The 25,172-nt window shown below is 52.3% G+C and overlaps 1 protein-coding gene across 4 annotated transcripts in view; it reads left to right on the top strand.

The window, feature by feature from the left end:
- Positions 1 to 3,710: 3,710 nt before the first annotated feature.
- Positions 3,711 to 25,172, top strand: part of Narf (nuclear prelamin A recognition factor) — a 34,108-nt gene continuing 12,646 nt past the window's right edge. For 2 of the 4 annotated variants that reach the window (XM_048366579.1, XM_048366578.1), the window contains exons 1-7: positions 3,711 to 4,134; positions 5,004 to 5,084; positions 10,760 to 10,903; positions 14,917 to 15,049; positions 17,756 to 17,890; positions 23,107 to 23,225; positions 24,798 to 24,927. In XM_048366579.1, coding sequence (XP_048222536.1) covers positions 4,108 to 4,134; positions 5,004 to 5,084; positions 10,760 to 10,903; positions 14,917 to 15,049; positions 17,756 to 17,890; positions 23,107 to 23,225; positions 24,798 to 24,927 — 769 coding nt within the window. In that variant the 5' untranslated portion in view covers positions 3,711 to 4,107. The remainder of the gene's footprint in view (positions 4,135 to 5,003; positions 5,085 to 10,759; positions 10,904 to 14,916; positions 15,050 to 17,755; positions 17,891 to 23,106; positions 23,226 to 24,797; positions 24,928 to 25,172) is intronic. The other 2 variants (XR_007213787.1, XM_048366577.1) reach the window with 1 other exon arrangement.

The following is a 25,172-nucleotide window of genomic DNA, read 5'->3' on the forward strand; positions in this document are numbered from 1 at the left end:
GGGCCGCGGCCCCGGCCCCGAGGGGCGCCCTGCGCGCGCGCTGTTCCCAGCGTCCCCACAGACTCGCCTCCCTCGGGCCCCAGGGACCCACGCGCGCACACCCCGGCGTCGGGGCACCCGCACGCCGGGGCCCCAGAGCCGGCGGCCGCCGCTCGCCCAGAGCCCGCGTACCGGCACGGCAGTGAAGGGCGCGAAGCCGCGGGGCGACCGCAGCACCGATCCTAGTCGCGGGAACTTCCGGGAACGAAGGCGGGGCCGCGAGGACGCCTGGGGGCGGGATCGGGGCGGCGGGGACTTCCGGGATCGGCGGCCCGGCCCCACGGACTTCCGGAACTGCCCTGACCGGGGGGGGGCGGGCCCTGTGCATGGGCGGGGCCTCGCGAGGGGAGGGACTCGGCGGCGGGCGGGGCCTCGCGAGGGGAGGGACTCGGCGGCGGGCGGGGCCTCGCGAGGGGAGGGACTCGGCGGCGGGCGGGGCCTCGCGAGGGGAGGGACTCGGCGGCGGGCGGGGCGTCGCGTGGGCGGGGCGTCGCGTGGGCGGGGCCGGCCGGTCCCGACCCCGGGGACCGGTGGGCAGCTCTCTCACCCAGTGGGTGCCCCCGAGGCGCGGCGATGGGCTGGGCCATGGGAGCTTGGGCCGGAAGGTGCTTCGATCCTACCCAGACCAGCGGCCGCCCGGGCTGAGGAGAATGCCGCGTCCTCCAGTGCCCAACAAAAAGCAGGCAGTTAACCGTGAAACTAAACCCCGGAGCTTGTCCTCCTAACCTTGGGTGGGTGGCTCGAATTAGAAGAAAAACTAGTATAAATTCTCAATGTATTCTATCCTTTAAATAGTATGCCCCCAGCCGGGGGTGGGTGGTGGTTTCTGCCTGTAATCCTAGCACTAGAGACCGAGGCAGGAGGATTGTGAGTTCTAGGTCAGCCTAGACAGAGTTGGGAGGGCAGCCTGAACTACAGAATTAGATCCTGATTCAAAAAAATACAAGTCAGGCCTTCATGGCTGAAGTGGGGTGGGGGTTCACTACAATGAAACGGGGTTCCCCCCCAAGGGAGGGGATTCCTGATTCCTCCAAGAGTCCACCTGTGACACAGTCTCCAGCTACAAGACGACAAAAAGACGGATTTATTGGGGAAGTAAGAAGTGAACAAAAAGTGAACTGACCAGCCTGGTCACAGCCCAAACTCCAGAGCCGAAACTGCTAACCATGTGTGCAGGATCAGGGCCCAGACTCGAGCTGGAACCGCATGCCCATGTGCCCTTCCAGCCTGGTTATAAGGCAAACATCACAGCCAAACTTGCCACACGTAAGCGGCCAATGAGGATACAACACTCACAGAGCATGCCAGGCTGCACGCAGGTGGCCAATGGAGTTACAGTCTGTCTCATAGTATCTGTTTGAACCAACCTATCATTCTAGTTAGAATTGGCACTTGGAGGGGCTGGGGATATGGCCTAGTGGCAAGAGTGCTTGCCTTGTATACATGAAGCCCTGGGTTCGATTCCCCAGCACCACATATACAGAAAATGGCCAGAAGTGGCACTGTGGCTCAAGTGGCAGAGTGCTAGCCTTGAGCAAAAAGAAGTCAAGAGACAGTGCTCAGGCCCTGAGTCCAAGGCCCAGGACTGGCCAAAAAAAAAAAAAAGAATTGGCGCAAGGATTTGGCGGGGCTCACATGATGCAGGTGGATACGCCTACTCATTGGAGAGCATGGGTTTAACCTTGAACGTTCCAAGATTTACACAATCTTATCTCAGCGAAGGGGAACTTCCCTGGATAGGGTGGGGGAGATCGTAGTGAAGATGGAGTTGGCTTCTGCTCTAATCTGACCTGGAGTCAATCTGATGCCCCTCCAGTTAATGATGGCACTGGCCTGATCTGACCTATTACAATGGCCTGTCGAGCTAGCTACTAAGAGCTGGCTGAAGGTTCTAGGCAAGGAGAGAGCACATGGAAATAGAGGTGATTGAAAGAGTTTACTGGGGTACGCTCTTTGGTTGGCAGTGGTAGTTAGCAGGTGCCGTCTTCTGCAAGTCTGGGTGGTTCCAGTTAGCCTCAGGCTCATGCCTAGAATGGTATGGTTTATTCCCAGCACCTGTAAGCCCTCCAGTGGCCTGACATATGGTGGTTTATTCTTGGCACCTGTGAGCCTTCCAGCGCCCACTGTCGAGACTCCATCTCAAAGGAGGAAGTTGGGCGTGGTGGCAAATACAGGTTACCTGTAACAGCTCCAGCCAAAACATGGAACCAGGTCAAAGCTAGGGCCTATGCAGGAAGTAAAATCCTAATCTCAAAAATAAACAGCACAGCCAGGTTAATTGGAAATCTGTGTCTCTTGGTTTTATCTGTTAGCATTTCCCTAGTCTCAGGTCCTCAGCTCCTCCCACTCGCCCCCAGATCCACCCATACCTCATGAGCCACTCCTACTCACTATCTAACTACTTCCCCTTTACCTCCCAGAGAGAGAAGCTGCCACCTGGATAAGGTGCTGACTCCATGTAGCTCCCTCTCCTGTGGAAACTATGGCCCCACTAATAAGCCTCCTTATGAACCTTCTTCTCTTGTCTGTGATGATCTCTGCCTGGTCCTCTGGGATGGCCGATACCTTTGCTTTCATTATCTGCCTCAGCTGGCTTCAACAAACTGGGATTCTGAGATCTCAGCCTCCTCAGTAGCTAGGATTGTAGACTTGAGCCACTGGTCTCCAGTCTCTCCAGACTTTAAACATGACTGCTAATTAACATTACAGAAAAGATAAACATTGAACTGTGTCTCTGAAGTAGATGAGTTTTGACTCTGACCCTTGTTGTGAGGCTTCTGGGAATGGCAGGTAAGTGCCATCGTGCCCAGCCACTGTGATTCCTCCATAGCATGGACAGTGCCACAGCGCCCAGCAGGTGGTTGAGCTGGAATTTCTAAAGCCTTTCTGCCCTTGACTCAGGATCTCCTGAATTCTGCCCCTCCAAGGAGATAGGACTTCAAGCTTAACCCACCATCTCACCTATTAAACTGTCTTGTCAGAAAAATATGTAATCTCAATGTAATCCCTGAATTGTACATTACTATTACTTGAGGTGCTGGCGATCCGACCTAGGGCCTCACACGTATATGCAAGAGTTGAGCAACCCCAGGGAGATGTTTTCCTTGTCACAGTGAGCTTCCCAAGGCCTAGACTTTTCTTGTTTCTCATTTCTGATTTTCCTCCAATTGCATGCACTCGTTTTGTTTTGCCAGGCCTGGGGTCCCTGAGCTCCTCTTGCTCTAGGCTAGCGCTCTGCCACTGAGGAGTCGAACCCAGGGCTTCCTGCGTGCTAGGCGAGCTCTCTACCACTGAGCCGCACTCCCAGCCTGCATGCACTAGCTCTGGGAAAATGTCTCTAACCCACGGTCCACAGCTGACGACAGTTTCCTGGGCGAGCGGCCAGGGCTGGCTCAAGGCTCCGTGGCTGGTGACTGGCCCCGCTCCGGCCCCGCTCCGGCCCCGCTCCGGCCCCGCTCCGGCCCCGCTCCGGCCCCGCTCCGGCCCCGCCCAGCGCGCGCGGCGCAAGCGCTCCTCGGCTCGCCGGCCTACGTGACCCACGTCGGGGCGGCTATGGCGGCGGGCGGCCCCAGCCCCGCCCTCTAGGAGAGGCCGAGGAGGAGGGGGTCCAGGGCTGCCCGCGTCGACCTCCCCCGCGTGGCTGCCCATCTTTCCGTCCTCGAAACTCAACCAGCCCGCGCCTGCCCGACCCGGGCGAAGTACCGGCGAAGCGGGAGGACCGGCCGGGCCACCGAGGCGTGGGAGCGCGCAGAGCCCCGCCCGCCACCTCTGATTGGCCTCGCGGCCGGACGCTGCCCTTCCCGCCGCTCTCATTGGCCTAAGCGGAGCTACAGGTGGCGAGTCGTCCCGCCTCTGAGCTCTCCTTAGTGGGTGAGGGGTGTGGCGCTCCTTGTCTCCGAGCTCTCATTGGTCCAAATCTCCTTTGAAGGCGGGGCCGCGTCAGGGCGAAGACAACAAAGGGCGGCGGGCTGCGGGCGGCGGGGGTGGCCGTGTCGGTGTCGGTGGCGTCGGCGTCTCCAGTGCTCTTCTTAGCCGAGGCGTCCGGGCCTCCCGCCAGCCCCCCTCCAGATGAAGTGTGAGCACTGCACGCGGAAGGTGGGCGCCGCGGCCGCGGGCGGGGCCGGAGGTCGGGACGGGGTCGAATCCGGCCGGAGCGGCCCCGGCCCCGAGACGAGCGTCAGCCTCCGTCAGCGGTGTGGGGCCGGCCGGGGCCCGGGGCCCTGCGAGCTCGGCGTTCGGACGAGGTCGGAGCCGCTCGTCGGGCCGAGACGGGGGCTCGGGCTCGGGCTCGGGCTCGGAGCGGCTCCTCCGCTGGGACACGGCGCTGGAAGTTGAGAGGGCGACGCGGTCCGGCCCCCGGCCGTCCCCGGGTCACCTGACTGACGGGAGCTCGGGAGCGCCCCGTACTCGCTTCCACGCAGGGGTCACAGGCCGACAGTGCATGTGTAGGAATCTCGTTTTTGTTAAACTGGACGTACACAGCAGTTCCATGGCTTGCTCTCCTTAACTGTACGGGAGACATCTCAGATAATTGCTTATCATTCTTAGCTTGTTTTGGACTGTTTCCGGGCATGCACTCAGGGCCTTACTGTCTCATTTGGCTTTTTCATTCTACGTTAGCAGTCTACCCTTTGAACCACACCTCCACCCTTGCATTACGCATAATTCTAATCCATTCTCTGTAATGCCTGCATCATACTCCTAAGTGTGCCTTTGTCCAGACAAGTCAAATATTCGTTAAGGTCGTATTACTACTAGTGTGTAGTTATTGGGAACAATTCGGGCAGGTATGTATGTGTGTGAGGGAGAAAGAGAATGATTACGTGTGTGTTTGTGTGTGTCCATCACCCTCATTACTGTAGAAAAGATTTATAAACATGAGGTTAATTGGTCAAGGGATGTGTTTCTTGTAACTGAATCAGGTTAAAAATTGTTCTTTAACAATATTCCCTTGCCTTTTCAAGGAATGTAGTAAGAAGACAAAAACCGATGACCAAGAGAATGTGACAGGGGATGCTCCAAGTCCAGCCCAGGAGAATGAAGAGGCAAGTGGATTTTTCAGTTTTGTATCAGTCTAAAGTGAATGGCTGTTGTTTGTCCTGTTGAGAGGTTCATGTCACCATACACATCTTGTTCTAAGAAAGACCAAAGTAAAAGTGAAGGGCTCAGGGCTAGGGTACAGTTACCCGTCTCCTCAAACATACCAGGGAAGTGGTGGTATGATACTGAATCTCAAGTCTTAAATGGAAACTTCTCTTCCTGTCCAGGCTGGCTTTGAACTGTGATCCTAAGATCTCAGCCTCCTGAGTTTCTAGAATACAGGTGTGAGCCACCAGCACTTGGCTTCTAGAACCAAGTTTATAAGTGGAGAATTGGCACTGTGGGAAAAGCAAGGGACAGAATTTTTTTTCTCTTAGGTATTCTGATGTGTCTATGTGACATTAATTTTTCTGATTCTCTGTGTGCTGGTATTGTGTTGTGGAGATTAGGACCTAGACAGCAATAAGGCTTGAGACAGAACACCAGAATGTTGCCCACCAGGCAGATTCCCCGAGCTAATGGGACCCAATGCCACGGGGCAGCTGGGCCAGGGCTTCTCCATGCTTGCTCTCTGTTGTAGCACCTTGAACAAAAACCCAACCACACTGGGCATGGTGGTGCATGGGACGTAGAGGTGTTTGAGGCAGGGATCACAAGTTTGAAACCAGCTCTGGCTACATAGTGAGACTCTGTCTCAAAAGGGAAAAAAAGAACATACTATGAGGCCCTGTTCTTATCAGTGTTGTGGGGAGTTAAGTTACTCCTCCTCTGTTGCTCTGGTGAGAAAGATAACACACAGCCTGAGTGGGCACCAGGCAGTGTGAGGTGGATGCTCTGTTGGTGAGAGTGCTAGAGAGGAGATGGTGGGCTGGGGTCAGTGTTCAGGATGGGACATCAGGATGAGCATTAGCATACCAGGTTTGGCAACCCCACGAAGGCTCATCTGGGGAGGGGCTGTAGAGGCTCTTTGGGTAAAAGGAAAGGTCTAGGAGTTCAGGTGTGTGTTTTAGCACAGTCAGCAACTGCAGATGAAAGCTGGGAGCAGAGGGAGAATAGATGGTGGAAGCCAGGGAGGAGATAGCTTTGCTAGTGAGTTGGCCAGAGTGGCAGAGAGGATTCCAGGCTAGCTTGACAGACCGCGGGTGCTGAAAAGGGAGACATCCTGGATTTGTAGGTTGCTCTGGTCCTGAAAGGCTGTTGAGCTAGATAAGAGGAAGATGTGCCCACAGAGTCTTCAGACTCTTAAGTCTTGTTTTAAGAGGCAAAAGGAGAAAGGGGAGAAGGCTAGAGGTGGGAAGGAAATCAGCCCTTGGCCCTCCACTGTGTGACCAAGGGTGAACACAGGTACCCGATGGGAGAATGTGTGCCAGGGAAAGCTGTGTTGTGACCAGGCATGGACCTGGGCACACAAAAGGAGGGTCTGCAAGAGCACAGACAGAATTCTCCACAAAACATCACAGAATCACCAGATCCTTGGCCTAAGCCATGGCCCTACCCTACTAGGGAGCTAGCTCATTAGGAGAACAAACTCCTAGGCCCTGTGTGGGCCACCTGCGCCCACATCTGTGAAATTAGGATGGGGCGGGGCTCACACCTGTAATCCTAACTGTTCAGGAGAATTACAGTTCAAGCCAATCTGGCCATAGATAAGAGACCTCATCTCAGTCAGTAGCTGGATACTGTTAGGTGCATCTGTTGTCCTGGCTATGTAGGAAGGGTACAGAGACAGCACTTGTCATCCCAGCTATATGGGAAGGGTAAATAGGCAGTTTGTCCTCAAGGTAAGCCTGGGCATGCACTTGGGACCTTATTGGAAAAGTAGGCAAAAGGAAGGGCATGGCTCAAGTGGTACAGTGTCTAGCAAGTGTAAGGCCTTGAGTTCAGCCCCCAAATAAAAGAAAAAAGGTTCTAGCCATACACTGGTGGCTGGCGCATGTAATCATAGCTACTCAGGAGGCTAAGATCTGAGGATCATAGGTCAAAACCAGCCTGGGCAGAAAAGTCTGTGAGGCTCTTATCTCCAATTAACTATTCAGAAAAAGATGTATGTAAATGGTGCTGTGGTTCAAGTGGTAAAGTGCTAGCCTTGAGTCCAGAGAGGCTCAGGGTCAGTGCCTAGGCCCTGTCCTGCCCCAGGACCAGCAAAAACCAAAAGAAAAAAAGGCTCTAGGACAAGCAACTTTTGGCCTTGTGCAGGGAAGAGGCAGAGGCCACATCCTTGCTCCCACTGGGAGTGTACCATGGAAGGAAAGACACAAAGCTGTTTCCTGTTAAGCCATGTTTCATTTTGTTTTGCACCAGTACTAGGGCTTGAACTCAGGGCTTTGAGCTTTCTTTCATTCAGCTCTTTGGCTTACAGCTGGAATTCTAGCACTTGAACTGTGCCTCTTTGAGCTGGTATTTTTTTTTTTTTTTTTTTGTCAGTCCTGGGGCTTGGACTCAGGGCCTGAGCACTGCCCCTGGCTTCTTTTTGCACAAGGCTAGCACTCTGCCACTTGAGCCACAGCGCCCCTTCTGGCCATTTTCTGTATATGTGGTGCTGGGGAATCGAACCCAGGGCTTCAAGTATACGAGGCAAGCGCTCTTGCCACTAGGCCATATCCCCAGCCCCTCTTTGAGCTGTTTTAAAGAAGAAAAACAAGCTATAGACTCCCTGGGGACCCCCAGGGACAAGGCAGAATGCCTCTAGTGGACATCAGCTTTGTCATGTGTTCACCCACCACATATTTACTGAGTGTGTTCTGTGTACCTCTAGAGGTGCAAGGGAACAGGAAGAACAAGAAAATCTATACCCTTATGGAGTCACCAAGAGGATAAACACTCAGGATGGTTGACCCATGGGAACAGGTGTCTAACACCCTCTCTGTGAGGGCCATGGAGGGTGAGCCAGTGCTCTTGGAGCACTTCCTGCTGAGGGACACAAAAATAGCCAAGGACAGTGTGGCCAGACATGAATTCCAAAGGATAGAGGCTAGTGACAGGGTCAGGGCAGACCAGACTCCAGGGTCTGTCATCAGGGGTTCCAGAGTGGAGGTGGGATTTGTGCTATAGTAGCCATGTGTCAGGCCCTGTACCCTGTGGCTCTGTAACAGGAGAAAGAAGACAAAGAAGGTCAAAAGGCCGAGCTATGTGGTCTTAGCATACAAGTGAGCAGTTACTCTAGAGTGCGGGGGGGATGGTGCAGGTTTAAACTAGCTGTTCAGTCTAGATGATCTAAAGATCATTCAGGTTGAAACCCAGAGCAGGCAGTGGCTTGGAGGGAGACCCTGGGTGCTCACAACAACCCGGGACCAAGTGAGTTCGGAGAGAGTGGAGCTGGGCCTGGATCACAGGCATGTGACAGGAGAGTGGAGGAGAAGATGACCACCATGAGACCCGTATGTGGCACCAGGAGTGTCATTTTCCTGTTCATGACATTGCTGGAGCTGGACTCTCCTCAGTGTTCCTCCCTCGTATTGTGGGCCTGTGTTCCCACCACTGCAAGCTCAGATCAGAGACTGTCCCCACTGGTGACATGGTGGGCCAGGCCCTGTGTCCCCACCCCTGCGAGCTCAGATCAGGGACTGTCCCCACTGGTGACATGGTGGGCCAGGTCCTGTGTTCCCACCACTGTGAGCTCAGATCAGGGACTGTCCCCACTGGTGACATGGTGGGCCAGGCCCTGTGTCCCCACCCCTGCGAGCTCAGATCAGGGACTGTCCCCACTGGTGACATGGTGGGCCAGGCCCTGTGTTCCCACCACTGCAAGCTCAGATCAGGGACTGTCCCCACTGGTGACATGGTGGGCCAGGCCCTGTGTCCCCACCCCTGCGAGCTCAGATCAGGGACTTTCCCCACTGGTGACATGGTGGGCCAGGCCCTGTGTCCCCACCCCTGCAAGCTCAGATCAGGGACTGTCCCCACTGGTGACATGGTGGGCCAGGCCCTGTGTCCCCACCACTGCAAGCTCAGATCAGAGACTGTCCCCACTGGTGACATGGTGGGCCAGGCCCTGTGTCCCCACCACTGGGAGCTCAGATCAGGGACTGTCCCCACTGGTGACATGGTGGGCCAGGCCCTGTGTCCCCACCACTGCGAGCTCAGATCAGAGACTGTCCCCACTGGTGACATGGTGGGCCAGGCCCTGTGTTCCCACCACTGTGAGCTCAGATCAGAGACTGTCCCCACTGGTGACATGGTGGGCCAGGCCCTGTGTCCTCACCACTGCGAGCTCAGATCAGGGACTGTCCCCACTGGTGATGTCCTGGGCCAGGCCCTGTGTCCCCACCACTGGGAGCTCAGATCAGGGACTGTCCCCACTGGTGACATTGTGGGTCAGGCCCTGTGTCCCCACCCCTGCGAGCTCAGATCAGAGACTGTCCCCACTGGTGACATGGTGGGCCAGGCCCTGTGTCCCCACCACTGCGAGCTCAGATCAGAGACTGTCCCCACTGGTGATGTCCTGGGCCAGGCCCTGTGTTCCCACCACTGTGAGCTCAGATCAGAGACTGTCCCCACTGGTGACATTGTGGGCCAGGCCCTGTGTTCCCACCACTGCGAGCTCAGATCAGAGACTGTCCCCACTGGTGACATGGTGGGCCAGGCCCTGTGTCCCCACCACTGAGCTCAGATCAGGGGCTGTCCCCACTGGTGATGTCCTGGGGCAGGCCCTGTATCCTCACCACTGCGAGCTCAGATCAGAGACTGTCCCCACTGGTGACATGGTGGGCCAGGCCCTGTGTCCCCACCACTGCGAGCTCAGATCAGAGACTGTCCCCACTGGTGATGTCCTGGGCCAGGCCCTGTATCCTCACCACTGTGAGCTCAGATCAGAGACTGTCCCCACTGGTGATGTCCTGGGCCAGGCCCTGTGTCCCCACCCCTGCGAGCTCAGATCAGAGACTGTCCCCACTGGTGACATGGTGGGCCAGGCCCTGTGTCCCCACCACTGCGAGCTCAGATCAGGGACTGTCCCCACTGGTGACATGGTGGGCCAGGCCCTGTGTTCCCACCACTGCGAGCTCAGATCAGGGACTGTCCCCACTGGTGACATGGTGGGCCAGGCCCTGTGTTCCCACCACTGCGAGCTCAGATCAGAGACTGTCCCCACTGGTGACATGGTGGGTCAGGCCCTGTGTCCCCACCACTGCGAGCTCAGATCAGAGACTGTCCCCACTGGTGACATGGTGGGCCAGGCCCTGTGTTCCCACCACTGTGAGCTTAGATTAGGATTGTCCTCACTGGTGATATCCTGGCCCAGGCCCTATGTCCCCACCACTGAGCTCAGAGCAGGGGCTGTCCCCACTGGTGACGTCCTGGGGCAGGCCCTGTATCCTCACCACTGCAAGCTCAGCAGGGACTCTCCCCACTGGTGATGTCCTGGGCCAGGCCCTGTATCCCCACCACTGAGCTCAGAGCAGAGACTGTCCCCACTAGTGACTTCCTGGGCCAGGTCCTGTGTCCGCACCACTGCAAGATCAGAGCAAAGACTGTCCCCACCACTGTGGGCTCAGAACAGGGACTGTCCTCACTGGTGACATCATGGGCCAGGCCCTGTGTCCCCACCACTGAAAGCTCAGATCAGGGACTGTCCGTCCCCACTAGGTCCTCATGCTTGGTATGAGCATGACGTCCTGTGTTTATACTGCTACCTTCCCTATAGAAGCTCTGGTTAGTGCCAAAATGTCATTTTCTTTTACAGAAGGGAGAATTCCATAAGTTGGCTGATGCCAAGATATATTTGAGTGACTGTCTGGCATGTGACAACTGCATCACTCCTGAGGAAGGAGTCCAGCTTTCCCAGCAAAATGCCAAGGACTTCTTCCGTGTTCTGCACCTTAATAAGGTATGGCATCCAGGGCACTTGCTGGACCTGTGCCAGCAGAGCCAGCCCAGGGGGGGGCGGTGACAGTCAGGTGAGGTGTTGTCCTTGTGCATGTAGGAGTCCGCTGGGATGCAGATGCACATCTCGGCCTTGACTGTGTGTCATTGAAGACACTGCCATTGTATGCCTTCTCTGAGCCCCTCTTCATTAAGAACAAAATCTTTGCCTAGTGCTGGTGGCTCACACCTGTAATCCTAGCTACTTAGAAAGCTGAGATCTGAGGATCTCCATTCAAAGCCAACCCAGGCAGACAAACCTGAGAGACTCTTCTCTCCAACTAACTGTAAGGTCCACCCCAGGAAGAGCTCTATGCAGATGCCCCCTCCTCTTTACGCCTCTGCTCAGTACCTGTGTTACCTAGGTAATTGGCATACCTGGAGGCAGCAACCTCCTCTTACCTGGCAACACCTCTCCACCCCTGCCCTAGATAAGGCTTGGCCCAGCAGTGGGGTCAGCCCTTCTCTCAGGCTATGCCTCATCTCAGCCATTACACTAACCAGCAAAAAGCCAGAAGCAGAGGTGTGGCTCAAGCTTACGAGCCTTGAGCTAAAAATTAGCTAAGGGAAAGTGGGAGGCTTTGAGTTTAAGCCCCAGTAGTGGCACAAGGAAAAAAAAATATGTATATGTATGTATTTATACATACATCTATCTCCCCCCCCGCCCCCTGCCGGTCAGCCATGGGACTTGATTTCAGCGCCCGGGTGCTGTTCCTGAGCTCTTTAGCTCAAGGCTCGCATTGTACCACTTTGAGCCACAGTACCACTTCTGGTTTTCTGGTGTTTCATTGGAGACGAGTCTCATAGACTTTCTTGCCCAGGCTGGCTTTCAACCACAATTCTCAGAGCTCAGCCTCCTGGGTAGCTAAGATTACAGGCACAAGCCACTAGCACCCGCTAATGATAAAAATTCTTATATAAACATACTTTTCCATCTTTGCAGGCAGTGGTGGCAGCAGGCACCCCCTCAGTCTCCTCTGCATCAGGGGAGGCCTCAGCCTTGTGAGGTCAAGTGGTCTGAGATCCTGGTATCTGATACTCTTTGCCACATTCTGGGCACATTTGGGAATAGAGATTGTGTTCTAATCGACTTGTGTGACTGGGACTGAGCCAAGCAGAACCCCAAATCTCCTTCCTAAACAGAACAGGTGTCACTGTCTTCAGTAAGACAAGTCCAAGGGAAAGGCAAGGATAAGTGGGGCCCAGATAAGGCAGAAAAGCACATCTCTGATGACAGCACTGTCCCTGAGGAAGTTCAGGGACCCTGTCCCATAAGGACCTGAGTTCTACTTTTGCCCAGGTGTCACTCCCTGCCCTGCAAGGCAGAGTAGGGCAGGCCCTGTTCTAAGGGGAACTCTGAGGAGTTTTGGTTTCATATGTCACACACAGCAACCAGCCCATCAACCTTAGTGTTTGCCACTTACCTGACAGCATCTTCCTGGATGTCATCAGCCATCTTGATCAAGAGTGCAGTTTCAAGTGGACGTGTTACTGTCTGCTGTATGCTTCCTGCTTTGCAGGTACCCAGGCCAGGAAGTCAAGGGTCAGCCCCAATCAGGATCTTGCTACCTAGTCCAGGCTAAACTTGGACTCCTGATCCTTCTGCCTCAGCCTTCTTGTGCTACAATTTCAGGCATGTGCTTCCACACCAGGCTCCTTTGTAATGATTATTTCTTTTTTGTGTGATTATATTGACTATTTAAACTAATTTCTGTGGTGACAAATGTTGCTGATGTCTTGCTTTGTACTATAGTGGAAATGTCTGTATGATGCACTGCTAAATAGAATGTTAGGAATTTCTTGGAAGTCCACTGTGACTCAAGTAATAGAGTGCTAGCCTTGAGCAAAAGAAGCTCAGGGACAGTACTCAGGCCCTGAGTTCAAGCCCCAGGACTGGCAAAAAAAAAAAAAAAAAGAATGTTAGGAATTGTAGAAATCTATACTAACCAGCATTTCCGCTGCAGATAATAGACCAATTCAAATTTGCTTAGACAGTAAAACTGGGAACTTAGAAACAGGAGGGGAGGGTTGAATGTCACCATGTGGAGTTGTCATCAAGAACACAAGCAGGCCAGAAACCGGTGGGTCACACCTGTAATCCCATTAAGGAGGCTGAGGTCTGAGGATCAAGGTTCGAAGGCAGCCTGGGCAGGAAAGTAAATGAGACTCTCACTTTTTTTTTTTTTTTTGCCAGTCCTGGGGCTTGAACTCAGGGCCTGAGCACTGTCCCTGGCTTCTTTTTGCTCAAGGCTAGCACTCTGCCACTTGAGCCACAGCGCCACTTCTGGCCATTTTCTGTATATGTGGTGCTGGGGAATCAAACCCAGGGCTTCATGTATACGAGGCAAGCATTCTTGCCACTAGGCCATATTCCCAGCCCCTTTCACTTCTAATTAACTACAAAAAAGAGCCAGAAGTGGAGCTGTGGCTCAAGTGGTAGACAGCATCCAGACCGAGTTCAAGCCCCAGGACTGGTGTGGTTGCGCACACACACACACAGACAGAAAACATAAGCCGTTCCCACTTCTTAGGACAGGTGCTCACTGCTCCACTGCCCTCAGGCTAGTTCCCTGCAGTCACTACTTATCATCCTTCCTACAGTGAGGAGGAGCCTGGAAGTGCCCAGGGAAGGACAAGAGCCATGCTGGGCCCTGAGGCAGCCTGGATAGAGGTGGGGGTGTCCTGCCTTCCGCTCTACTGATACACCTCCTGATACTTGCTTCTAATATTAGGGTAGTAGCCACAGCTAGAAATTTGATGTTTGTGAGAGAGCTACAGTTGACCCATCTTGGGGCCGACATTCTCCTAGCGTCACATGACCTACCATGCCAGGTATAGAGTTGGCACATCCTGCAGTTGGCATTCTCCTGTTGTCACATGACCTACCATGCCAGGTATAGAATTGGCACATCCTGCAGTTGGCATTCTTCTAGCATCACCACCATGCTAGGTGTGGGCTTGGCCTTCATCAGGCAACTGTAATCTTCAGCATCTTCTCTTTTCTCATACTCCCTTAGACCTGCAGGTCAGGCAGCCGTGACTGCACTAAGCCAGGTTCTCAGCCGGACCTACTATGAAGATTGTCATGGCTTCCTGAAGCCAAGGCTTCCTCTCTCCCTCTTTTGCTGACTGCACTGATAGGATAGCAGTATGGTGTGTGTCTCCAAAGTCGGGACTGCACAGGTGTCTCTCCTTCCCTCCCTTCTTCCCCCTTCCACAGCACATCCAGTGTCTGTCAGGGAAGGCACTCTTGCACTTCTGTTTGGATCTCTGTGAGCTGCCAACATCTGGTTTTCTTTTCAGGGTTTTTGTCTTGATAACGTGATAGGTTTTTGTTTTTGTTTTGTTTTGTGCCAGTACTGGGGCTTGAACTCAGGGCTTAACACTCTCATTCAGTTTTTTCAATCACAGCTGGTACTCTACCACTTGAATCATGCCTCCAGTTCCAACTTTTTGCTAGTTAATTGGTATAGTCTCATAGAATTGTGTACTTGCACTGGCTTTGAATTCAGTTCTCAGATATCAGCCTCCTGAGTAGCTATTATTAAAAGGCGTGAGCCACTAGCACTGGCAGGTTTTTGTTTTTTTTTCCCCAGTCCTCGGCCTTGGACTCAGGGCCCAAGCACTGTCCCTGGCTTCTCTTAGCTCAAGGCTAGTATTCTGCCACTTGAGCCACAGTGCCACTTCTGGCCGTTTTCTATATATGTGGTGCTGAGGAACCGAACCCAGGGCTTCGTGTATACCAGTCAAGCACTCTAGCCACTAGGCCATATCCCCAGCCCCACTGGCAATTTTTTAAAAAGTTTATGGATGAGAATCAGCAGGTCTTTAATAATTTTAAGTTTTGAGTACCTATGCTTAGGAAGCTGAGGCAGGAAGAATGAGGGTTTGGGGACCACCTGGGCTACATAACAGTTGTGGCTGGCTCTGCTCCTTATTGGTCAGATGTGTGTGACCTCCTTTTGTTTCACCTTGTAGAAATGCGATGCCTCAAAGCACAGAGTACTGGTCGTGTCTGTGTGTCCTCAGTCTCTACCTTATTTTGCTGCTAAATTCAACCTCAGTGTCACTGATGCATCCAGAAGGCTCTGTGGCTTCCTCAAAAGTCTTGGTGAGTCATCTTTTAGCTCTAAAGTTCCGTTTTCAGGGGCCTAGGAGAGATAAGGAACTTCTAGGACAGTCTCATGGAATGTAAAATGGCCCTGTCTGGTGTGTGGTGAAACAAGCCTCCAGTTGGGTGCAGGCTGGTGTGGCACACACACCACTGGTCCTGAGCAGGTGGGTATTTTGGTATAGGGAGGCTGCGCTCCCTGGAGTCGTGTAGTGTGGATGCACATGAAGAGGCTCCCACCCTTGCCCCCAGCCCCCACATCACCTGTATGAACAGAAGCACTTCCACAATGATTAGTGTCCACTTCCCAGGGGAAGTGCTCTGCAAAGCAGAAAGGAGGGCTGGGGATATAGCCTAGTGGCAAGAGTGCCTGCCTCGGATACACGAGGCCCTAGGTTCAATTCCCCAGCACCACATATACAGAAAACGGCCAGAAGCGGCGCTGTGGCTCAAGTGGCAGAGTGCTAGCCTTGAGCGGGAAGAAGCCAGGGACAGTGCTCAGGCCCTGAGTTCAAGGCCCAGGACTGGCCAAAAAAAAAAAAAAAAAAAAAAGCAGAAAGGAATAAGCATGCTTGGGTTTGCTGTGTTTGTTGTATCTAGTTTGTTTTAGCGATCAAACCCATGGCCTCGATTGCTAGGTTAAGTGCTTCTATTGCTGAGCTACATCCCCAGCCCGTGTCTCTTACATGAGGAGTGAAAGGTGATGGTTTCAGATGTGAGCACTGGAGTGGTGCTGCCCTAAGTACCAAAAGCGTTTCTGTACGCACTTCTGTCAGGCTGGGCCTGCCCCAGCCCAGCCCCGCTGAGCCGCCGGCCTGCTCTGCAGCTTTTGTGGCTCTTGAGCATCCTCGTGGCATGGCAGTTGTGTTGACTGTGAAAATAGTTGGCACCTTGCCTGAGGACATCTCACTTGGGGTACAGCGATGTCTTTCTGTGACCACCACTGAAATGGTGAGAGATGCTTGCTTTTTTTTTGGCCAGTCCTGGGCCTTGGACTCAGGGCCTGAGCACTGTTCCTGGCTTCTTTTTGCTCAAGGCTAGCACTCTGCCACTTGAGCCACAGCGCCACTTCTGGCCGTTTTCTATATATGTGGTGCTGAGAGGAATCGAACCCGGGGCCTCATGTATACGAGGCAAGCGCTCTTGCCACAAGGCCCTGCTCCCAGCCCCCCCACCTATTCTTTTTTTTTTTTGGCCAGTCCTGGGCCTTGGACTCAGGGGCCTGAGCACTGTCCCTGGCTTCTTCCCACTCAAGGCTAGCAGAGCCACCGCGCCACTTCTGGCCGTTTTCTGTATATGTGGTGCTGGGGAATCGAACCTAGGGCCTCGTGTATCCGAGGCAGGCACTCTTGCCACTAGGCTATATCCCCAGCCCCCCTACCTATTCTTTTGTACTCATTTACTTCGAAGCTATTTAGGATCATCATAAATTGTTATTTAATTTGCTAGTAAATTAGAAGGGAGTGCTGTGCAAACCTTGTTGTGCCCCATTGATTTCTACATGAAGTACTTTAAGGTGATTATGTTGGTAGAGATGTGAAGAAAAGAGAAACAGCAAGAGAGATGTATATATTCCACTGGGAAATGGTATATGAGCCTGGCCTTCAGAGGGACCTGATCTGTTATCCATGCATTATGTAACTTCCCCAAAGGAATGACTCTGAAAGCACAGATTAAGGAATGGGCTCAAGAGGTAGAGTGCTAGCCTTGAGCAAAAAGAAGCCAGGGACAGTGCTCAGGCCCTGAGTCCAGGCCCCAGGACTGGCAAATGAATGAACGAACAAACAAACAAATTTATGAAGTAACACCACTGAAATATGTACTGAAAATACGATGAAAAATGAAAAATAGGGCAAATTTTATTGTATGTATTACAACAATTAAACTTAATAATGAATTAAGATTGTTAATTTATACATAGTATATGAAGCTGAATAAAAAATGTTTTTCAGTAAAATAAATCCTTTCAGGGGCTGGGAATATGGCCTAGTGGCAAGAGCGCTCGCCTCCTATACATGAAGCCCTAGGTTTGATTCCTCAGCACCACATATACAGAAAATGGCCAGAAGTGACACTGTGGCTCAAGTGGTAGAGCGCTAGCCTTGAGCAAAAAGAAGCCAGGGACAGTGCTCAGGCCCTGAGTCCACGGCCCGGGACTGGAAAAAAAAAATCCTTTCAGATAAATGAAATATAAAATATGTGGTCTTAACCCATGCCATTAGTGTCAGAAAAAGACCAGGACTGGTGACAGAAGCTCAGCTTAGTGCCTGCCCTCTCTGCTGGTCTCTTAAACCTGAAAAACAAAAAGCTGAGTATGGATGAGAGAACTTGCTGGGCACCAGGGACTCACACCTGTAATTCTAGCTACTCAGGAGACTGAGATCTAGAGGATAGCAGTTTTAGGCCAGCCAGACTTCCATCTCTAAAGTAACCAGCAAAAAGTAGGGTGGAAGCATTGCTCAAGTGGTAGAGTGCTAAGCAAGAAAATTGGATGTCCTGATCTGAAAACCCATCAGAAAAAGGAGATGGTGGTTGTAGAAATGAAGTGTGGCGCTGTGGCTCACGTGGTAAATCGCTAGCCTTGAGCAAAAAAAAAAAAGCTCAGGTCCTGAGTCCAAGCCCAGAACTAGCAAGAGAGAGGGAGAAAAAAAACGAGAAATGATCTTCTACTTGGGGTAATAATATTTGTGCTGCCCTTTCCTGCAGGGGTACACTATGTATTTGACACAGCGATAGCTGCAGATTTCAGCATCTTGGAGAGTCAGAAGGAATTTGTGCGTCGCTACCATCAGCACAGCAAGGAGCGGCAAGCACTGCCCATGCTGACCTCTGCCTGTCCTGGTAAGCCCAGTCCACCAGGATGAGACGCATGGGCAGGTGTGGGTCCTGGATGAGGCTAGAAGCAGGTGAGCCCATCCCACCTGACCTGCCATGCAATGAGGTGTTTATTATTATTATTATTATTTTTTTTGGCCAGTCCTGGGCCTTGGACTCAGGGCCTGAGCACTGTCCCTGGCTTCTTCCCGCTCAAGGCTAGCACTCTGCCACTTGAGCCACAGCGCCGCTTCTGGCCGTTTTCTGTATATGTGGTGCTGGGGAATCGAACCTAGGGCCTCGTGTATCCGAGGCAGGCACTCTTGCCACTAGGCTATATCCCCAGCCCGAGGTGTTTATTTTTTTATGCCTGTACTGGGGCTTGAGTTCCATACTTGAACTGGGGCAACCTGTTTTGATTTCCTTCCTTTCCTCTATCCACTCCTGCCCCTCCAGTACTTGTGTTTGAACTGAGCCCTGTGATTTTTAGGCAGGTGCTGTACAGCTGAGCCACATCTAGCCCCATTAGTCACTGGTTACTTCTGAGATGAGGTTGCATTTGGACTGTGATCCACCTATTTTAGGAGTCCCCTTATTGCTCAGATGACAGGTGTGTGCCATTGTGCTCAGCTATGGGCTTAAAAAGGGTCCTGTGAACTTTTCTGCCAATGCTTGTCTCAAACTCCCTTTCTCAGCCTGTCACATTGCTAAGATTACAGGGATGACCATGTCCAGCCTGACTGGTGGTTGTTGTTTTGGTGTGTGTGGTTTGTGGAATGGAACCCAGGGTCTTACACATGTTAGGCAAGTACTCTATCACTGAAGTACACCCCCAGTCCTTTATTTTCATTTTTAATTTTAAAGTTTCTGAGGCATACTATTTTTTAATGAAAACAAAGATTTTTTTCCTGTCAGTCCTGGGCCTTGGACTCAGGGCCTGAACACTGTCCCTGAGCTTCTTTTCCTCAAGGCTAGCACTCTACCATGTGAGCTACAGCACCACTTCGGGCTTTTTCTGTTTATGTGGTGCTAAGGAATCGAACCCAAGGCTTCATACATGCTAGGCAAGCACTCTACCACTAAGCCACATTCTCAGCCCACGAAAATAAAGATTTTGGACTCATGTGATGGCTCACACTTGTAATCCTAGCTACTCAGGAGGCAGAGATTAGGAGGATTAAAGTTTGAGGCAACTTCAAACAAAAAGTTACCAAGATTCCATCTCAACAAATAAGCTGAGTCTAGATAAGAAGACTGCAGTCTTAGGCCAGCCTAAGCAAGAAATGAGACCTGCTCTAAAATACGACCTAAAAAAGGTCTGGAGGAATTACTCAAATGGTAGAGCATTTGCCTCACAGGCACAAGGCCCTGATTATAAATACTAGTACTACCAGTGTAATAAATAATAAATATATTTTCTCTTAAAAGTATATAATGTTTCAGACATTTGAATAGTTATATGTAATATCATAGACTTTTTAAGAAAGAAGGAAGGAATGACTAAATTGGCAAAAGGCATGAGGTACCCAGTTATCCTCTGTGTATCAGGTCTGTAAATGTAGGAGAGCTGCACCGTCTAAGTTGTTTGTCTGCTTTGTTGTTTTTAGAATTTTGACCATGTTTCTGTTCTCAGTTCTTCCTCCCTGGTTTGAAGTTGTTCTCGCATTATGCATGTCAACCTATAATTATCAGGCTCATGATTTAGTAGAATGCACATGGTTGCTTAGAATTTGGAATGCTTTTTGCCCATTTATAAAGCCACAGAGAGGAAGTGCCTCATCTCCTCAATAGGCTGTGTGGGTTGGCTCATGAGCTGTGCTGTCCTTTACCACAACCCTTGGCCACCTCAGGTGTGAGGGTTAGGGGTATTAATTACAAGTGTCATGTGTGTGACCTGTTCTAGACAGCAGGTCACAAGAGTCTAAGCCAGGTGGAGTGGAGCATGCCTGTGGTTCCCAGACTCAGAAGGTTGAGGCTAGAGGATCACTTGTACCCAGGAGTTCAAGACCAGCCAGGACAGCATAGCAAGATTCTGTCGCCCAAAACAGAAATACAAGGTTTAAGTATATAAGCAGAAACTTTGCTGGGTTGTGGGAATTCATTCCTCTGATGGTCCAAGTTTCTGCAAAGGACTAATCTGCCCCACTTTGGCTCTGGGATGGGCTGTGATGCCCTCTCCTTCTGCCAGGTCTATGGCGTGGCAATCTCGCCCCATCTTTCCATGTGTGTTGCTCCTCAGCCCCATCCCCCTAGGTCACAGCATCGCTTCTCAGCACCCATTGGCAATGTAAAATAACCTAGAAATGAGACCTATGCTTCTGGAACGGGGCTTCCAAATTTTCTGTCTAAGCTTCCTGATGGCAGGGAAGAATGAGAGTTACTCTTCTCCACTGACCCCAAACCACCAGACATAGGTGATTCCTTGTGTGGAAGCCCTGAAGATGGAACCTAGAATCAGACCTTTAACCACTGCAGAGTGCTAACACATTACACTGGTGTGGGGGACGCACAGGTGGCCATTGGTGTAGAAGCCAGTGAGCCAGTGGCATGTCCCCACCTGCTGTACCTGCTGCATTTCATCATCTCCTACAGCTGTTCAGGGCTATTCACTTGTAGGTTTGTAACTTGTAAGGTTCTTCAGAGTTAATGATGCATTTTCCTTGGTGTGTCAGGACTATACCCAATTTAGTGGTCTCTGGTTCAAAACCAAATTTTTTCTGTGATTTGTGGTTGTCATTTCCTACAACACTGAAGCATTGCAAAGGCTGTCTTCTCTTGGCTCACTGAGTTGGGACCTTGGGTGGTCCTGTTGCTGGCTCTCTTAAAAAAATGGCTTTCTGACTTGAAGGCCCTGTCAGCAAGATTCCCCCCATCCTAGGAGCACAAAAAGCTGAGAGTGGGCCCTCTGCAACTTGGAGAGATCTCACTCTGCTCCTTGTCTCACAGGTCTGTGTGTAGGATGCCATCTTGCCGTGCTTCCCTTTGTCCGATGCCCAAAAAAGGAAGAGAGGGGTTCTTCCCAGTGCCCAACAGAGGATCAGGATCCTGTCCCCTGCCCCGTAGAGGAATGGACCCTGTCCAGTACCCAGCAGAGGAGGGGGACCCTGTTCCAGTGCCCAGCATAGGAGGGGGGTCCTGTTCCAGTGCCCAGCAGAGGAGGGGGGGGTCCTGGTCCAGTGCCCAGCAGAGGAGCAGGCATCCTGGGGGATCCACTGCTTTGGGGCCTATAGGGCTCTGAGGACTTCCCCTTGTCTCCTGTCCCAGTCTAGAGCATTCTCTTAAGTGAATTATGGGGTGTCATCTGTTCCAACCCCAGGACAGTGCTCAGAGAGAGAGAGAGAGAGAGAGTGCTTTGAGCCAGGCTCTGCATACTCACCATTCAGCATAACAGGTGTGGGTGTTTTACAGTAGGCAAAGTATCACCGCCCCAGGCAGGAGGTTCTTTTGTCACAGTACTGTTACTTACGGCTCCTTCATTCTGATGGGCAGGACTCTGGAGACTGACCAGGCAAGGCTTCTGTTCTTAGCAGGTGCTCAGTAAGAAAGTGATCAGGGGGTGGCCTAGTGTAGTGGCTTGTAATTATGCCTGTAATTACAGCCATTTGGGAGAAAGTAGAAGAACTGCAGTTTGAGGCCAGTCCATGCAAAAAGGCAGCAAGAACTCATCTCAACAAACAAGCAGGGTGTAGTGTACAACTTGATCCCACCTTTAGGGGATGTTACTATTGGTAGAAGGATCACCTACAGGTGACAGGCCTGGGGGAAAGTGAAGCTCTAAAGCAAAAAGAGCTAGAAGTGTGCATAAGAGCCAAGTCCAAACCCCAGTTCCAATGAAAAGAAAAATCTGATGAAGCCAGGTGTCCACATAGGCAATGCACAAGGTGTGCACACACAACACAAAGCATGCACACAGGCAATGCACACACAAGTCACAAGGCATGCACAAACAATGTCCACGGTGTCTACCTAGGCAGTGCACAAGGCATATACACAAAATGCACAAGGTGTCTCCACGGGCATCGCACAAGGCATGACATAGGCAACACAAAAGGTTGAAATTTTTGTCACTCAAATGGCATCACATTGACTGGAATCTGAACAATTTTTAACCCTCTGGGGAGCCTTTCTCCAGAAGCCCACCAGCCTCCACTCTTGGCCTCTTCACCTTGTCGTTTGCTGTTCCACACCTGGAGTCTCTATAGCCTGGGCTTCCAATCAGACACTTGGTGCCGCCTTCCAGGTTGCACTCTGCAGAGAGAGGAGCCAGTCTGGTTCCTGCAGGTAGAATGTCTGACCCACGTGCTTCCTAGAAACCATGGCACATTCCCTCTGAGTGGTTGTCAACCACATGGGAAGTGGGCACAGTGGCTGGATTCAAATTGCGATCCTCAGATCTCAGCCTCCTGAGTAGCTTGGTTTACTGACATAAACCACCAGTGCTTGGCGGGAATGGTTTTGCTGGTCCTGAGGCTTGAACTTAGGGTATGGGCTCTGTCCTTTAGCTTTTTGTGCTCAAGGCTAGCACTCTTACCACTTGAGCCATAGCTCTACTTCTGGAAAGTCTCCTATACTTTTCCTGCCTGGGCTGTCTTCAAAACTGCAATCCTGCCAGGTGTCGGTGGCTCATGCCTGTAATCCTAGCTACTCAGGCTGAGATCTGGGGAGTGTGTTTCAAAGCCAGCCCAGAATTCAAGCCTCATGAACACACACACACACACACACACCACACACACACACACACCCCACACACACACACACCACACACACACACCCCGCAGCCCTCAGATCTCATCCTCCTGAGTGGCAACTAGGGTTATGGCATGAGTTGCCAGCATCCAACCTAATTTCTGCATTCTTGCCCTAAAAAGTGGGCTTACTTCCAGCAGGTTGGCAAGGTTGGGAAGTGTTGTGGCTGCTGCCTTTCCCACCCTGAATCATGGTAACAAGAACCCCATTCCCATACCTGGTATGGTGGATTTCACACTGATCCCCAGCTGCTGTCTCGGTGCTCCTCTAAGGAAGTGCCCTCCTGCCAGGGCTGCAGGACTCCCAAGTCTTGTGGACCCCTTGGCCATAGTATTAGCTGTTGAGGAGGGTGGGTCATGGTGGGGACAGTGCCTTGCAAGCTTTTGACAAGAGCTGAAGAATGTCACCCCAGGATGGCAGGCTTGGGAACTCCAGGGCCAGGTGTGACTGAAGGCAAGAGAGGGGAGGAACTGATCTCATAGCCTTACTTTTTGCAGGCTGGGTCCGATATGCTGAGCGGGTGCTTGGCCACCCTGTCACCCCACACCTGTGCACTGCCAAGTCTCCCCAGCAGGTCATGGGCTCCCTGGTGAAGGATTATTTTGCCAGACAGAAGGTAAGCACATGGGCTGGGAGGAAATGACCGTTAGTACCAGAGTGAACGCCAGGCAGCTGTGGCTTCAGGACCAGAGCCTATAGAGCCTTTCCCACAACAGCCATCGCTGCTTCTCTTTGTCATGTTTCCCTTCTCTTCAATCATAAGCACTGCTTGTCTTGCTGAGGGGAGCCATGAGTCTCATTCATCCACAGATGTTATTCACTCACATGACAGCTTCCCCATGGAGGCCCAGGATGGACACGCCAAGGGCTGTTGATGCTCAGGGAACCAAATCTCCCCTCTCTCTGTCCTGGTGTTTCCCTCAAACCATGGCACCATGCAATTTCCTTAACTGTTTCCTTGAGTTCCTGCGTGTGTGCGTGTGCGTGTGCGTGTGTGTGTGTGTGTGTGTGTGTGCATGCATTCATGTGTGTGCGTTCATGCTGGTCCTGGGGCTTGAACTCAGGGCCTGTGCTCTCTCTCTTGGCTTTTTCTCAAGGCTAGGGCTCTACTACTTGAGCCACAGCTCCACTTCTAACTTTCTGGTGATTAATGGAAGATAACTCAGGCTGGCTTGGAACCTCAGTCCTCAAATCTCTGCCTCCTGAGTAGCTAGAGTTACAGGTATGAGCCACCAGTGCCTGGTTCCTGCCATGGTCTTGGTCCTGTCTTTTACATGATAGGATAAGTCCAGGCCTGGGGCCCCTGTATGCACCTGCTTCACCCCTCTGCCATCCCCTACCCTTCAGCAAGCAGTTTTTGGGTCCAAGTGAGTCTGCCTATTAAAGACCTAGTCACCTGTGGTGGCATCACACTGGCCTTCTGCATGGGGACCAGAGAAAACAGAAGCAAGGGCCAGCTGAACAAATCCCACTTGTGCCTGGTGTCACATGGAGAATATTTTCTCCTGCTTTGCCTCCCGCCTTCCCTATGACCAGTTTGTGAGGGCTCAAGATTCCTGAGTCTTCTCAGGGCTGCTAGTCCACCCTCCCCTGGCCACTGTGCACAGCTCTAGGTCCTCTCACTGGTGCTGCTGGGGACAGCTGAGCCTTCGATCTCCTGGCCTCCAGCCACCACTTGCTTACTTTCCTGGAAGAGTTGTAATTGAGACAGGTTGCCTCTGTGCTCTGCCCCTTCCCTGAGTGGGACCTTTCTACCTAGGCCTCACTTCATGGGTCCCTGCTCCTCGTGGCTCGGCCCCAGGAAAGGGGCCCAGGGAACACTGTCACCCAGGCAGCCTTAGGGCACCCGTGAGGGAGCCAGGAGACACGTACGCCTCCCTTACCTCCTGCCTTGTGTGCCCACATGGCACTCACACACCTGCCCTCGCCTACTGTGTCCTAAGTGTGAACTCAGGAAGAAAAAGGCTCTGTGCTGCTTTTCTTCTGGGAATGCCTCGGGTGCACAGGGGGCCTGCAGATTCTGTGGGTAAATCCAGCCTAAAATTTGCTATGAAGTAGTGCCTGAAGTCTATGGGAAGTGGGACTCCACCACCCTAGACAGTGCCAGTAGCAGGGGTGTTCTGCCCTCAGGCCAGCTGTGTGCTCCCATCATGGCCCACCCACTGGTGCTTAGTGCTTTCCTCTGCAGAACCTGCCTCCAGAGAAGATTTTCCACGTCATTGTGGCCCCTTGCTACGACAAGAAGCTGGAGGCTCTTCGGGAGGGTTTCTCCACAGCTTTGCACAATACCCGGGGTACTGACTGTGTGCTGACATCAGGTGAGAGGTGGCAGGGTCTCTGTGAGCCAGTACACATGAGGGCCAGGCAGCTCTGCATGACTCAGATATCTGAGGGTCCCAAGGGCTTCATGGTGAAAGGGAGGAGGAGGAGGATGGTGCTGGGTCCTGTTCCTCTATTTTTACCCAGTTAGTCTAGGGTCTGGGAACGCCACTCAGCTGAGCAGAACAGCCTGTAGTCTTACGTTACACCCATCGCACCACAGGTGGTCACAAACCAAACCTGT

This window comes from Perognathus longimembris, chromosome 17, assembly GCF_023159225.1.
Source record: "Perognathus longimembris pacificus isolate PPM17 chromosome 17, ASM2315922v1, whole genome shotgun sequence".
Lineage (NCBI taxonomy): Eukaryota > Metazoa > Chordata > Mammalia > Rodentia > Heteromyidae > Perognathus > Perognathus longimembris.